This window comes from Cucumis sativus, chromosome 4, assembly GCF_000004075.3.
Source record: "Cucumis sativus cultivar 9930 chromosome 4, Cucumber_9930_V3, whole genome shotgun sequence".
In the NCBI taxonomy this organism is placed as follows: domain Eukaryota; kingdom Viridiplantae; phylum Streptophyta; class Magnoliopsida; order Cucurbitales; family Cucurbitaceae; genus Cucumis; species Cucumis sativus.
In genome coordinates this window covers 24,356,249-24,371,796 of record NC_026658.2, presented here as the reverse complement: position 1 = coordinate 24,371,796, position 15,548 = coordinate 24,356,249, and the positions used below count along the sequence as shown (strand labels likewise).

The 15,548-nt window shown below is 32.4% G+C and overlaps 3 protein-coding genes across 7 annotated transcripts; 2 read left to right on the top strand and 1 right to left on the bottom strand.

Annotated features, from left to right (window-relative positions):
- Positions 1–1,742: 1,742 nt before the first annotated feature.
- Positions 1,743–5,226, top strand: LOC101203640. Its single transcript, XM_011655811.2, has 6 exons — positions 1,743–2,151; positions 2,253–2,452; positions 2,886–2,919; positions 3,693–3,828; positions 4,073–4,547; positions 4,731–5,226. The coding sequence occupies exons 1-6, from the start codon at positions 1,836–1,838 to the stop codon at positions 5,019–5,021; spliced, it is 1,452 nt and encodes a 483-aa protein (XP_011654113.1). The 5' UTR covers positions 1,743–1,835; the 3' UTR covers positions 5,022–5,226.
- A 2,312-nt stretch (positions 5,227–7,538) lies between these two features.
- On the top strand, positions 7,539–10,527 carry LOC101203391. 2 transcript variants are annotated; one of them, XM_031884480.1, is made up of 5 exons: positions 7,539–7,958; positions 8,341–8,540; positions 8,866–8,899; positions 9,339–9,808; positions 10,053–10,527. In XM_031884480.1, the coding sequence occupies exons 1-5, from the start codon at positions 7,643–7,645 to the stop codon at positions 10,338–10,340; spliced, it is 1,308 nt and encodes a 435-aa protein (XP_031740340.1). In that variant the 5' UTR covers positions 7,539–7,642; the 3' UTR covers positions 10,341–10,527. The 2 variants fall into 2 exon arrangements, with proteins under 2 accessions (XP_031740340.1, XP_004141379.1); XM_004141331.3 differs by having other exon boundaries at positions 9,339–9,955.
- Positions 10,528–10,580: 53 nt separating this feature from the next.
- Positions 10,581–15,025, bottom strand: LOC101215278. Of its 4 annotated transcripts, XM_011655809.2 has the most exons (8): positions 14,846–15,025; positions 14,020–14,225; positions 13,621–13,747; positions 13,359–13,445; positions 12,607–13,275; positions 12,041–12,386; positions 11,670–11,751; positions 10,581–11,260 (listed from the first exon to the last, which is right to left on the bottom strand). In XM_011655809.2, exons 2-8 carry the CDS (start codon positions 14,206–14,208, stop codon positions 11,054–11,056), a joined length of 1,707 nt encoding a protein of 568 aa, XP_011654111.1. In that variant the 5' UTR covers positions 14,209–14,225; positions 14,846–15,025; the 3' UTR covers positions 10,581–11,053. The 4 variants fall into 4 exon arrangements, with proteins under 4 accessions (XP_011654111.1, XP_011654112.1, XP_004141261.1 ...); XM_011655810.2 differs by lacking the exon at positions 14,846–15,025 and having other exon boundaries at positions 12,634–13,275; positions 14,020–14,708; XM_004141213.3 differs by lacking the exon at positions 14,846–15,025 and having other exon boundaries at positions 14,020–14,707.
- Between the last annotated feature and the right edge of the window lie 523 nt (positions 15,026–15,548).

The following is a 15,548-nucleotide window of genomic DNA, read 5'->3' as shown; positions in this document are numbered from 1 at the left end:
TGAAAGGGTCTTAAAATAAAAATATATTTTGTCATTACGAAGAATGGGTAGAATAGTGGATCAAACTTCAAAATTGATAGTACATGCATATATACTTGAACATTGATTGATTTATACTCACTTTTGCTTATCTTAAGATAATTTAATTTTTTAATTACTACACCAACACCAACTACAAAAGGAAAGAGATTAAATTTTTTCTCTACAAAAGGAAAGAAAGAGATTAAAATTTTAATCCAGAGAAGATTTGTTAATTATTATTAAACTAAACTTTTTATATATATATATATGCGTAGATTTAATTAAGTGCTCAACAATCATATTAGCCATTAAATATATATTTTTAATGGGTCAAACTCATTTTCATTATTAAAATAGGTGTCAAATTTAGCACAATAACTTCACCGTTAATTCACAAAATTCAAAAACACGTTACACACACAATGAGTTGAGTCCAAGAAGAAAGGATAAGAGCCAAAAGGCATAGAAAAGCTATATATATGTGTGTGTATATGCATGTGTATATACATGTGTGTGTATATATATTCTAAGGTTATACACAGAATTTATAATATAACTATATGTCATATAATATTTGAAATGTCAATTGATATTTTTTTAAGAATGTTTTAAAAATATACAAGTTTTTTAGAAAAAGAATACGACCATTGAATGTAAACAAAGAATAACTTATCTATTGACAACTATTTTTTTCAAATTTATTTTAGATTTAAAAGGAAAGAGCAAGACAAAAAAAGGTAGCTATCATACATACAAAACTTCAAATTTTTTTGTAAAAAAATAAATTAACTAACTGGGATTTATATGATATATAATTTCTATTAATATATTAGTCATATGGTTGATAAGAAAATTAGTAACTAGTAATTTTTCCTTTAGACCACTCCATTCATATGCCAAACTTGTATAAATATTGCTTGTACCCAAGCTCTTTTGACTTTAATGCATGCCCTATTAATATTTATGAGGGCAAGTCATAGATCAAAATATAAATAAAGGTTAATAATTTAATAGCGTTCCTAATCCAATAAATTCGAGTAATTCTAGTTAAGGGGCAAACTTTTTTAGTTATATGTTGAATAATTATAACCCCTGTTTTCAATATTATATAATTTTATGGAAAAAAAACCTAATTGCTTGTACAAGAAAAAAAAGTTAACTCAAGTGTTGTGATAATCTAAAAGGATATTCATTAATATAATATAAAAGTAATGTTTATCCACAAGGTCTAAAGATATTTAATAAATAATTTGAAATTTCAAATGAGCTTATTAAGAAGTCAAATTATTATATATATATATATATCCTTTAATTATAATATAATTCAGATCCCACAGAAAATTTAACTCTATCAAATCCAATAATTATCCTTAAATTCGATTGAGGGTATTATTTTTATTCTGAACTTTCAATTTTATCTCTAGCTTTATTTATATATATCGTTTGAGAAAAGAAATTTAAATAATCCAAACTAACAATCTAAGTTTAATCAACTAGTTAAGCACGAGGGGTAATAAAATACTAATTGGTAAACTCAGGGTCAAACAAGAAGGTTCGGCTTCATTTTTTACACCTCAATATATAAAACTTATAAAGAAAATGTGGGTTTAAGGAATACAAAACAACCCCAAACCATTATTCTCAGTCAAGGCTAAAATTGTCATTTACCCTCACCTTTCCAATGTTATATAAACTGAAGCTTTAGGGTACAAACTTACTCACAGCATATTACTCTTTCTATCATCATCATCATCATCTTCTTCCTCTTCTTCCAAAATTTGAGAGATATTAATAAGAAAGAAGGAAAAAAGAAAATGGTTTTGATTGAAAATGAATTTAGTAAAAATTATGTGATATTGAAGCCAGAAAATGCTAATTTATTGGATTTGTTTCTGTTCTTACTTCCATTTGGATTAAGAAAGAAAAAATTCATTGATTGTCCATATGGCAAAGAAGATTATTTCACAAACTTCACAGACCGATGGCTAATTGTCGTCTCCATGTTGCTTCAGTTCATCCTATCCCTCATTGCCACTCCTCTTGCAAAATTAGACGCATTTCTTCTTAAACTCTTCAACTTTATTTCTTTCAACGGCGGCTTCTTGGGGATTCTCTCCAAAATTCTCAGAGGTATATATTATTAATTATTATGATTACATTTTAAATATTAACTAACAAGGGTTTCTTTTTTTTGTTTTGTTTGTGATGTAATAATTAATTATTTTGTATAGGAAAGGGTTTTGTGAAGGTTAATGAAGATTCGGCTGAGTACACATCGGTGGTGGGATTTGCAGATTGGAGAAGAGATTTGGATTCGTCAATAAAACCTGAACAGAGTTTCAGATATTACAGTGCTTTAACTGCAATGGCTACCAAAATCTCTTATGAATCCAAACCATTTGTCCAATCCGTTGTAAATGATCGTTGGAAGGTAAAACTTATATTCCTTTAAATAGGAACAGACATACTAGATCGAAAATTCGAGCCAATCCTTCACCAAAATTTCATAATTAATTACTTAACTCCTTTACAATATAATCGTTATGTCTTAATAACTATTTGAATTTGAATAATCACTTGCATCTCTCCATCTGAAAAATTATTAGTCATACTATGACGATCCAGTCATAGTAGTAATTATACACATCTAGAAATAAAGTTTGACTCTACCAAACAACAAATGTAAAGATTGGTAGAAGAAATTAACAATATATAATAGAAATAATTAAATTTTGAAAGTTGGATTAAAATATACAAAAAAAAATTCATATTAGAGATGTAAACTAAAATTTGATTATAAATCAATATTAGAAGGGTGTGGTAAATGATTGTTTTTCTTGTCTTTTTTTCCCTCCCTCTTGCAGATGAAGTTGCTGGGTTACTTCAACTTTTGGAATGGTAAGAGTTTTTGAGCTCTGCATCAAAGGTCATAATTAGATTAGTTAATCAACTTTGAATTAGTTAGAATTAATTGATTGGGTCTTAAAGCTGACCAGTTCAAGTTTATTAATACTCTATTAATTAAGTACATGTTGGTTTAGTGGAGGAATATTAATGAAGTGACCATAGAATAAAAACAGTGAAAGAGCCGTGAGGTTTATATCATTGTATGGTGTAAGAACAGTGACAGGAAGGCATAATTTTTAACTTTATTGGACAAATAACGTAACCTTCACAAGCTTATTTGTCTTTAACCAAACTTAGGCTGACCTTAAGTTTCTCCTCTCATCTTGGACATCTTTTTTTTTCTTTTTTTTCTTTCATTTTTGAAAATGGAGTAACTGTCTGATTAATAAGAAGAATTAAATTTTGTTATTCAGTTTTACATTTTGAAAATCTTCTTTGTCGTTTTTAATTTTGATTTTGATTTTTAGCTAGAGGATTTTATTCTTCAAACTATAAATATAAAGAAAATGTGAAATTGAAAATAACTCAACCTAGATAAGGCTTGCATCAATTATAATTTTGAAGTCAAATGGTTGAAATAATTTAATTAATTGAACATAGTTTTAATAAGAAAAATAAATCTGTTTAATAAAAGTAAGAAGGATAATATATATATATATATATATATATATATATATATATATATATATATATATATAAAAATATATATAGAATATAGTAAATAATAATATTGAACTTTTATGTATGAAATTGTTGTTGTTCAGATTTTCAAGGTAGAACTACGACTCAGGCGTTTATGTTTAAGAACACGGCCATAGATCCGAATGTAACAATTGTTGCATTTAGAGGCACCTCCCCACTTGACGCATACGATTGGCAAGTGGATTTTGATTTCTCTTGGTACGCTTACATTACATTCTTTCATTTCTTTTAATTTAATTACGGCCTTAATCATTATTTAATCTCAAAGTTTAGTTTTCTTCTTTAAAAGAATTATGTTTTAAGATTAGTATGATTCACCAAAGTGAATTTGATTAGTGGTTTTAGCTTGTTTGGAGCTCACCATCTTTGGATGAGTAACTAATACCTCTTATAATCATTTCTATTAAACCCAAAACGTGTTTTCTGAATCTAATATTTACAGGTACGAAATCGAGGATGTCGGCCTGATCCACAGTGGGTTCATGAAAGCCCTAGGGCTTCAGAAGGCAACAGGATGGCCAAAGGAGCTTCCCAAAACTCAAACACATGAGTTCGCATATTACACCCTCAGGAAACAACTAAGAGACATTGCCAAAGCCAACGAGAAGGCAAGGTTCATATTCACTGGCCACAGTTTAGGTGGAGCTTTGGCCACATTATTTGTCACTGTGTTGTGCCTACATGATGAGTCAACCATTTTGGAGAAATTGGATAGCGTTTACACATATGGGCAACCAAGAGTTGGTGACCAACAATTTGCAAAGTTCATGCTTAATTGTATCCAAAAATATGGGTTCAAGTATCATAGATATGTTTACTCTTATGACTTGGTGCCCAGAGTTCCTTCTGATGCCGTCCTTTTCAAATATAAACACTTCGGTAGATGTGTCTACTTCAACAGCCTTTACAAAGGAAGGGTAAGAGAACAAATTAACACCACCTTTTCTTTTTTCCTTTTTATCACTCAATAAATTACTCTATAATGCTCATCGCCACCTAAGGCATTGATAGATACGATTTACATATCTTTTCTTTCTCGAAAATTTATAGCAGCATACACTTTTTAAAAAATATATATATATATTGTTGGTTGGGTGCAGATTGTGAAAGAGCAACCAAACAAGAACTACTTCTCGTTGCTATGGGTGATACCCAAATATTTAAGTGCATGGTGGGAGCTAATTAGGAGTTTCATAATCCCATTTGTGAAGGGTTTTGATTACTACGAGAGTTTGTTAATGAAGGGTGCAAGATTGGTTGGACTCGTGATTCCAGGACTTACTGCTCATTTTCCTTTGAACTATGTTAATGTCACTCGTTTGGGTAAGTTAAATGTACCCGACGAGGTCGAAGATCCCATTCTTCGATACGAAATTGAAGACGACTACTAAAAATGTTCAAGTACTTGCCATTTATTGTTGAACGACTAAGTTAATTACCTTAGTTGTACTTTATGTAACGTGTAGCTCACAACTATGTAACGTGTAGCTCATTTTCAATACCTTTTTCTAGATGATTTAAGTGTGGAGAGATAATATTAGTGATCCATAAGCAAATTTAAAAATTCAATAAAAATTTAAGGTGTATTTTCAAAAATAGCAAAATATTGAAACTATCTATAAAATATATAGCAAAATTTATTAAACTCTTTACTACCATTTGAAAATTTTGTTATATTTTATAAGTAGTTTCATTTTACATTTTTTTTCTTTTTATTTAAGCAAACAACTGAAAAAATGTAGTTTAAAACGTGTTGTGATAATTTATAGCTAATAAAATTAGTTATAATTAATTGTTATCTAAATATTTGGCTCAAAAGCTAGCTCTCTTGCGTATTATTAATCAAATTTATGGCCATGGTTTATATTATTAAATTTGGATAGGGTCATTTTTTAAAATAGTAAAATAAATTAAAATATTTATAAATTATAGCAAAATTTTAAATTGTCACTGATGGTCTTCTATCACTATAACATATCAATGATTATAAGTATTAGAATTTGCTATAGATTGTAAATATTTTGTAAAATCTACTAGTTTTAAAAACTTTTCTTTAGATAATTGAATTGGATAACACTTTTATGAAGTATAATTAAATGTATAATAATATTTTAAAAGAAAATTAAATGTAGTAAACTTTGTAAGATGGTAGATAGACTTCAAGTAATAGATCTAAATTTGGCTAGAAAAATATTTAGGTGTGCTTTGGGGAGTATCTATCTTTACACATTCCACTTAATTGGACAATTATACCATGTCAAGTAACATACAAATTTAAGTGCTAATTTTTAAATTATATACAAAGAGAGTATGGAATTTTTTTTCTCTCTATATTACGTGATGAAATTGTGAGTTTGAAGGAGAAATAGAAAAAGAAAATGATGGTAAATAAAAAAATTAAATTACTAGAAATATCTATAAATATAGAAATTTTTAAAGATAGACCTTAAATAAATTGTCAACATGAGCTTAGCTCAACTGACACCTCGTTTATAATTCAATCCAAGAGATAGGTTTGTGATCCCTTTCCTCAAACCAAATTTTTAATTTTAAATCCTTGCTTTCATCTCAGGGCATCTGGCTGGAGGCTAGAGTTTGACTCTCAATTATTTATTATTTATTTATTTCCATACATTCAATTTTATTTTCGAACTTATTATTCTCAAGCATCATCAATTATGAATTGATGAGTAATGTTATTCTCATCCCAATTCCATCGATCCAAATTCTCCTAATAGAAATGTAACTATTTTGTTTCATTTTGGTATATTTAAAAACAACTCAAGGAAAATTTTAAAATTTCCATTAATCCTTTACACAATCAAAGCTGCGTCGAACTTAAACATAATTCCACAGCGGATGTTGTACAAAGTGTTTGTAGATTAAACAAAGTCAACATATCATATCATGTAAAATCATATTGGCCATTATACTCACAAAATTAGATGAGTCGTTTTCTTAATTCAAGACCGACCAACCTCTATCAATTCCTCCCTCTGTCTCTCCCATTGAAGGAAAAGTATTATAACAAATTTAGCATTCAAATCCCAAGTAGGAAGTTAGAAGAAAGTCCAAGGCCAAGCCTAGTGAACAACAATATGTATTCATTCAAAAATATAATGTCCTTTTTCTATGGTTTTGACGTAGAACGCACCCACATTTTATATATATCAAGATATATTTGAATGTGGTAACTTTAATATCAAGATTAAGAGAAGGTTAATTTTAGTTTGTCTAATTTATTGGCTAAGTTCTAGTTGAGGCAATTGATGGATGCATATTTAAAAAAGATTTGACAACTTTAATTTACCTATTGGGATCATATCAAAAGCTGAGTCAATTTCTTTTGATTGATCTTTTTAATTAACTAAAAGATCTGTTGTTTTAATGAAAAAGTAATGAGGTTAAATTAGTATATATTAAAGTTGGTGGAAAACCAAAAATAGCATAAAATTTATGGTTGACCAACAAATTAAGAATAATATTTATGTGCGTAGGTTTTGCTTATTGACACTTTAAATATTTATGTGCATTTTTATTCACCCCATCATACTGTTTTGTAATATGAGAGACTACTTTTTTTTCTCCTTTTAATTACTTTCTTTTTCTTTTTGAAAAAAGATCCATAAATCTTTGTTCACATTAATGGTTAATACTGTGGTAGAGATTTTAAAGGAAACAACTTTTTGACATTTTATGTTTTTTTAGTACAAGTACAACAATTATTGAGTGAGGAATTAAACCTCCAACGTCTAATAACAGCAATTATTTCAATACCATTGATCCAAACTTATTTTGGCTTGACCTTTCAGACCGATACGTACTAAACCACACTATTTTACGATATTGTTTAATTAGATATTTGACATTGTATTATATGTACAACATTGGATTGCCACTATATATAAAACTTGAGCAACCATATTTTTTCCTACACGCATGAGTCAAAGTGTTTTGAGGTGATGTTTTAGAGCGAACTATAAAAAAAACTAAGGAAGAAAACAAAGAAAAAATGGTTTGGAAAGAACATGAGTTTAGTAAAAATTATGTGATATTGAAGCCACATAATGCAAATGTGTTTGATCTGATTCTGTTCATACTTCCTTTTGGGTTCAAGAAGAGGAAGTTGATGGATTGTCCTGATGGTAAAGAAGACTCTTACAGAAGCTTTGCTGATCGTCTAATAATCTTCGTCTCCCTGTCATTACAGATACTCATTCTCGCTATTGCTATTCCACTCGCTAACTTGGATGCCTTTCTCCAAAAACTCCTCAACTTCATCTCCTTCAATGGTACCATTCTTCAGCTTTTCTTCAAATTCATCAGAGGTATTATTTCTTATAATCACCTTATTCTCATATGGTTTATTGTGCTTTCTTTAAGTCCCTAAGAGATGTATCATTTGACAATGTTTTTTCCTTTTTCCTTTTTCTTTATCCAACCTTTGAAAGTACTCTCAAAATCAAGTTTATAGCTCAAACACAATTTTTAAGAAAAGTGAAGGTTTACATACAAGTGTAATTTTCAAAAATTGAAAACAAAAAATGAAGTGAATAGCAAACGGAATCTTTGTTTTTGTATTATAATTTTTAAAAAGTTAAGCTTATAAACGCTATCCTCTTACATATAATAATTTATAGAAACTAAAATGTTTTTAGTTAATTATTTACATTTGGATGAAAATGAGAGGTTTGAGTATTTTGTGCATAGGAGAGACTTTGGTGCAGCCTAAAAAAAGTTCGCCAGATTACACATCAGTTGTGGGATTTACAGATTGGAGAAGAGATTTGGACAATTCCATAAATCCTGACGACACTTTCAGATACTATAGTGTCCTAACTGTTATGGCTTCCAAACTCTCTTATGAATCCCTTCCATTTGTCCAATCTGTCGTCAACGACCGTTGGAAGGTAAAAACCGTTACTTGTCTATCCATCAGTTAGTAGAAATCATCAATTAATTAAGGGGTCATAGAAACATTGTTAATTATCTTAAGATTAATAGTTAGAATATCTATCTCTACCTCTATAAATATGTCGTTAATGCATTACTTTCATTTAAAGAAAACAAAATGTAAAAGATTGTTAAACGAAGGGGGAAGCAAACTTATGTTTATAGCGTTTTTCTTAATCATATGTCCAAACTAGTTATTTGAAAAGGGTTATATTCTGAATGTTATATGAATATAGATTGATCAATATGAAGAGATTATGTTTTTTTTTCTTTTTCTTGCAGATGAAGTTACTCGGTTACTACAATTTCTGGAATGGTAAGACTATATGGACTTATGGTGCTAATAACTGTCGAATTCATGTGACCACAATTCCAATAATTACTATGCTAAAAAGTCAAAAGTAGAGTTCATGATATTGACTAAAACATATATATTTGACCACTAGGAAAGGTTGGATTTCTCACATGTTACCGAGTTCATGGAAAAATAGGACGATTTGTGTTTGTAATATGAATTTGCTTGATTAGTCTAAGATAGTTAGTCTCGAGATATGAGGTTTGAATTGATTCACTCCAAATATTGTGAAGAACAAGAAAGAAAACTATAAATATCTTGCTAGGAGGTTCTGCTTAGGTTGGCGTAGTTAAGATAGAAAGTGATTTGAAGTCGTATCATGTAAGATTTTGGATAAATGGGTTAAAAGAAAACTACATCCTGAGGATTATCTAATTGAAGCTGATTTGGAAATGTTCAGACTTCCAAAGCCGAGCATCCACTCAAGCATTTCTGTTTCAAACCACAGTCTCAGATCCAAACACAACAGTGGTGGCTTTCAGAGGGACTACCCCACTCGACGCATACGATTGGCAAGTCAATTTAGACTTCTCTTGGTACGAAATTCATGGTGTTGGTCGTATTCATAGTGGCTTCATGAAAGCCCTCGGCCTACAGAAGCGCAAAGGTTGGCCTAAAGAACTCACTCCAACAACCACCGGTGCCCCCCAATTTGCCTACTACACCCTCCGTCAAAAACTCATCGACATTGCCAAAACCAATGCCAATGCAAGGTTCATCTTCACCGGCCACAGCTTAGGTGCAGCTCTTGCTGTCCTCTTCGTCGCGATACTTGCCCTTCACGACGAGTCATTGGTGCTAGAGAAGATAAAGGCTATCTACAGCTATGGGCAACCAAGAGTCGGTGACCGACATTTTGCAGAGTTTATGGTAAGCATCATCAAAAAATACAACTTCGAGTATTACAGATACGTGTACTTTAGTGATTTGGTGCCTAGACTTCCTGCTGATGGCATTCTTTTCAAATACAAACACTTCGGAAGATGCATCTATTTTGACAGCCTTTACAGAGGCAGAGTAAGAACAAAATTAAATAACCCTCTTTTCTAACTTGTCAGGAAATGACTTGATGAGGAATAATATTTGAATGTTTCTTTCTTCTTTTTGGGTACAGATTGTGAAGGAACAGCCAAACAAGAACTATTTCTCATTGCTATGGCTAATACCTAAGTACGTAAATGCATGGTTGGAGCTTGTAAGGAGTTTTCTAATCCCATTTGTGAAGGGTTATGATTACTACGAGAGTTTGGCAATGAAAGGGGTAAGGTTTATTGGACTGCTTATGCCAGGACTCACCGCTCACATTCCTACGGACTATGTTAATTCCACTCGCTTAGGAAAATTAAGCGTACCTGAGGAAATTCTTGAAGATGGAGACGACTGTATAGAACCGGACTACTAAAAAATACAGCAAGAAGAAGATTAAAATTAATTTTTCTTCTTCTTTTTACCTTCATGTTAGTGTAATGGTATAGCGAATGATATCAATGTCATATATGATTTGCAATTGCAAAATAGTTTTATCAATTTTGATGCTTAGCATCTGTTAATTACCCGAGAGTTGAAATACAGTTCAATTTTCATTTCCATTGACATTGAAATTCTATTTTCATCCCTAAACTTTTACATTTATTTCATTTCATTTACTAAACTTTCAAATAACATTTTCAAGTCTTTCAACTGTGGTAAATTCCGAAACATACAAAGAGGAGAAGAGTGAAACTCAAGCTAAAAATATGAATGGATTAGAAATAGGTCATAAGATGGAAATTCATCACTCCTAGCTAGCTACAATCAAGAGACATTCTTATGTATCATATACCCTACATCCCTAATAAAAATTTCATGCTTTTAACATCAACCAACTTTTGACTTGGTCGGCCATTGGCAATGCTTGTCGGTCACCAGATTTCATTCAAGAAGATCTGCCACTAGAGATTTTCTCAAAACCCCTTTGGAAGGATATTGAGATTGTCCTTTTCCTTTTCTCTTTCTTTTCCTTCTTTTGGTTGGTTTGGAGAGATGATATTGCAGGGAGGAAGAATGAATAAAGACTTACTTTTAGCAGAAAGGTTACGGTTACCTGACATATGAAGTAATTTCCTTGATCCAGCCTCAGAAAGCGTGGCAAGTGAAGCAACCACTTAATGAAGTCCTCTGAGGGCTTCTGCCAGAAGATACCAGCCCTTGAGAAGATACATCAACTTGGCTCATCTGATTAGCTAGCACGAATTTCCTCATTTCTTGAGCTTTCTTCTGAGCAGATTTCAACTTTTTTATGATCTTATCCATGGATGATGACCTCTTCTTCTCCAGCTTCATCTGAAATATATTTTGAAATAAGTAACTGAATTTTAATGTCCCTATCACCTTCAGTTATGAGAACCTTAGACTGCATTTACGTAGTTCCATGAGGTACAAAAGGACTAAGCATGGCAAACTATAAAAATGATCAGCACAGCACGGTATAACCAAGCAACAATGTGGACTACAACTTATAAAGGAATGAAGCAATAAATTTAAAAAGAAAAGTCTCAACGTTTAGTGTTACTAAAACAATAGACCTCATGAATATAGAGAAAAATTGCATGAAATAAAAAAAAAAGCCTTTTGTGAGGATAAAGAAAACAGTATATTCTATAAATTGCAAGCGATATTTGAAAACATACGTACATACATATCTGTACACACACACACACACCACAATGTCATAGGTCGAGTTGAAGACTACCTCTAACTTCCTAATAGCAGCCTCAGCTTTTGCCTTCTGAAGATTCTCCCACGCTGTAATCTTTGCCTCCTCTCTCATGACTCTGGTAAAAAAGTGAAGGATGCAACAATCAATAATAATCTTATATTATGTTCTGCAAGATAACTCACTAATTCATAGAATTCTTGCCATAAATTTAATATAATGGCAGTGTGAATATCTATCAAACACCCCGGTCCCAACCTTCATGGTATGCAAAAAAAAGTTGTCTCCCTTGTAGGCAATAATTTCTTTCTTCAATAGTTAAAAAGCACTTCAAAATTCTTCATTATTATTTTGTGGAGCATAATACCATCTTATATAAATGTGATTATGTAGATGAATTTACGTACTTTGAGATGCTCCTTGTTGTGTCTGAAACATCCCAAGCACAGATCACAGGCTCAGCATCTTTATCATGAACTTGGCCCTTGCATGGAATCCGAGATTTGTGTTTCTTAGACCACCTAGTCAAGGTAACACGTCCATCAACCTCAACATCCCTGACTTCTGATTTCGAGCAAGACAGGCTCTTAAGTTTCCCAATGGGTTGGACAGAAGAAGTGGCGATAGAGATAGGTGGTCTATCCAAAGATGATTTAAAGTCATCATCTGGGCTCATTTGGGTAGCCATATCCCTTCTTGAAACACCACAAGATATATTTGTGGTTGAGTTTTTTACTCCGCTAGAGTTTTGAGCTACATTTAAATGTTTAGTAGATTAGAATGGACAATTTTGAATGATAAGAAAATTATCGAAATCATTATGGTTCAGTTTTCTTTTTTCAATATCCACGATCAAATTCACTTTTCACGTGCTCCAGGAAAAAAGGACAAACTATTTATATTTCAATCAAACTGATGATTAATTCAGTCATAACATGATGAAGGTGTCATCCAAAGAAAACTAAACTCATACCAACTGATGTAGTCAATGAAGACTCACTCCTCGTTTGAGAACAACCATGCACACTAACTGAACGTGCTATGCAAGGCTGATTCTGTACAGGTTTGTCTGCTTCATGACCACTTGAATGAACTCCCAACCCATCTGCGGCAACAATTCCTGGTGTAAAAGGTGATGACACGAAATTCGCCTCCTTTGAGCTTTCAAGCATCTGCATTCCTGGTGAATACAATGAATTGTACGCAATACCAGGAAACCCAAGAGGGCCACTTTTTGACTTAGGCCGCCTCTGAGGTGGAGGGACAGCAGATCTGACTACACCATCTCTGAAAACAGGACTGACGATCCACCGTTCTGCATCCTCCCACTTTGATGGCAATGTTCTCCCATTACTGAAAGGCAAGAATGCGGTAGTCGCTTGTTTTGAGCTATAATTTTTATGTAACGGAACTCTTTCTGAGCTCCAGCCTTTTTGGATTTCAGCATTGGCAGGCCTACAACTCGTCACAGCAGGACTTTGTAGCATACTAGTATCAGACATTATAGGAGAGAAAGAGCTCTTTCTCATGATTGCCAAATGAGGAGATGAGACAGTGACAGTATTCAAATCCAATGAAGCAGCTCTTTGTCTGTCTACTTTATTCAATAAAGCTTCGGATCTAGTCCTTCGATCGCGACATTCTGTAAAGACAGTTGGATTTTTCCCCAAGTATCAAGACAGAGCATCAATTATCAATTATCATTTAGCCGAGATTACAAATTACCTTTAAGAGCGAGAGAAAAGGAGTTTCTAGCCATATTTAATGGTTGGCATCCATCCATCGCATCAATATAGCTGTTTTCCTTTTCAACTGCCCAACATTGAAGGAGAACGTGAGAAAAAAGATTGAGATGACTCAACGTGAAAACTCTCAAAGAACTTTTTCCGTTTCTGTCAATCTCTCCAACACTTTCCTTTCTAATCTTACCTTTCTTTTTTTTTCTTTTTGCACATTTGATTTTTAAGCCTAAAAACCAACTCTATACCTTTCATTTTCTCTCTTTTTCCAGGTAGACGATTGAGCTCCCTTCCCACAGAGGAATCGATTGCCTTCGGATCAGAATCTGAACCATTGTTTTCTTCTTTACATTCCTCAATATTCCCTTCCAGGTGCTGCAGTTTAATAAAAAGATTCAGTATATTGTACTTAATAATTGCTCAAACTCCAACTATGCATGCAAAATCTTATAGCTCGAACAAAAATCCTCAATGTTCCTTCATATTATCGATATCTTAACAAAATGCAGAATGAGACGATCTCATCTCTGGTCAAAGAATCGTTCCTATCATGCAAGCTATTAAAACCTACACATTCCATTACCGCGAAAGAAGAACGCAAACGAACCAACTAAGCAATTTACTTCAAATGGAAGTAAACAAATTACCAGGGAAATTTCAGAGTTTCGACAGTCATAATCGTGAGCATCAGAGGCGAAAGAGCAGCGTTCAACACTAGCAGAAGTAGAAGAGAAAACGCTATAATTCGACTCGAGAGTGAAAACAACAGACTCAGGACTAGAATCACGCGTTCTAATGCGCGATCCTACGGAAAATCCAGCCTCCACCATTGCCATTGCCAACTCCTCTCAATCTGCTCACTCAATCAACACCCACAAAGGAAAAAAAAACTTAAACAAGAAGACAAAACTCAAATTACTTTCAAATTCCCTATTCCTTCATGTAAGGGAAAAAAAGGTTAAAGAATGCGTAAGAAATGGCGGACATTGAGGAAAAGATCAATAACAATAGCATGCAGAAGCACCATTATCTCAGAATCAAGCATGCTTAATTATGAGTTTCCATTACAAATACTAAACAAAAGTAGCTAAAAAGACCATAATTGATAGCCATTGTTGACAAAAAATAAACATTAAAGAAATTGACCGAAACAGTGAACAAGTAGGGTCCATAAGCCAAGGACCATTGAAGCAGAACTCAGAAGGTCGAGCAAATAATCAAGTTATACTTGCATCAACACCGTATGAATTTATCTAAAAATCATTCGTTATGAATTTATCTAAAAGTCATTGATACTTGCAATGGAGAAAACTACTCAAATATGATACACAACCCATCATGTTCAATGCTTGATATTCTATAGTATATGTTATATACTCATAGTAGATATTAAGAATAAAGCAGTAAGTTTACCAATATAAGCAGGATTTCATTGGTTTTAGGAAAACAAAAACAAAAAGTACCAAATTTTACCTCTTATTTTAGGCCACAACATGTAATTTTCCTCTGTGCCCAATTAAAGTATTCTATGGTACGATCTACAGTGGGGTACTAATGAGATGGAAGAAGAAAGATATGATATAATGAGGGTGAATGGAAGACGTTAGGGTTGCGTGTTGGGGAGGTGGAGAAATTATTTTGAGAGCTACAATAATATTAATGTGTGTGGGTGTGGGTGTGGTACTGCTGCCTGTTGTGGGCTAAAATGGTGCGAAAATCAATCACTTCTTGTAGATAAAAACAAATTTTTGGCTTCACCCCCACCCAACTCTGCTACTGCCCAGTTAAGATGTTAAATCATGTCTCTTCACGTACGCTTCATATTTACACAAACGTATTATAGTATTTGATTAAGGCTTGAATTGACCATAAAGTGATAATAAATTTAATGATTCAGAGGAAACTTGAAAACTACGGAAGTTGAGAGAAATTATTTCAAAATTAATTGGTGTGAATCTAATGATTATTTAAATAAATATATGAAACGTCAATTGTAAGATATAAGGTTGTATCAAAGCTAAAAAAATGGGAGGGGCTGGCAAAGATAGGCTGTGTGTTAAATAAGAGAAGCTTCCTGTCAAGAGAGGAAGATCGAGTGAGACAGAGAGTTTAAAAGGCTTATTTGGTTGAAGATTTGGGATGAATTATAATTTAAACAACTCTCAATTTAAAACTA

Coding starts and splice junctions, on each gene's coding strand:
- LOC101215278 (XM_011655809.2), bottom strand. CDS start 14,208: ATGGCAATGGTGGAGGCTGGATTTTCCGTAGGATCGCGCATTAGAACG. Junction 12,387..12,606: donor TTCATTGACTACATCAGTTG/GTATGAGTTTAG, acceptor ATTTAAATGTAG/CTCAAAACTCTAGCGGAGTA. Junction 11,261..11,669: donor CTGCTATTAGGAAGTTAGAG/GTAGTCTTCAAC, acceptor AATATATTTCAG/ATGAAGCTGGAGAAGAAGAG.
- LOC101203391 (XM_004141331.3), top strand. CDS start 7,643: ATGGTTTGGAAAGAACATGAGTTTAGTAAAAATTATGTGATATTGAAG. Junction 8,541..8,865: donor TCGTCAACGACCGTTGGAAG/GTAAAAACCGTT, acceptor TTTTTCTTGCAG/ATGAAGTTACTCGGTTACTA. Junction 8,900..9,338: donor TTACTACAATTTCTGGAATG/GTAAGACTATAT, acceptor GGAAATGTTCAG/ACTTCCAAAGCCGAGCATCC.
- LOC101203640 (XM_011655811.2), top strand. CDS start 1,836: ATGGTTTTGATTGAAAATGAATTTAGTAAAAATTATGTGATATTGAAG. Junction 2,453..2,885: donor TTGTAAATGATCGTTGGAAG/GTAAAACTTATA, acceptor TCCCTCTTGCAG/ATGAAGTTGCTGGGTTACTT. Junction 4,548..4,730: donor ACAGCCTTTACAAAGGAAGG/GTAAGAGAACAA, acceptor GGTTGGGTGCAG/ATTGTGAAAGAGCAACCAAA.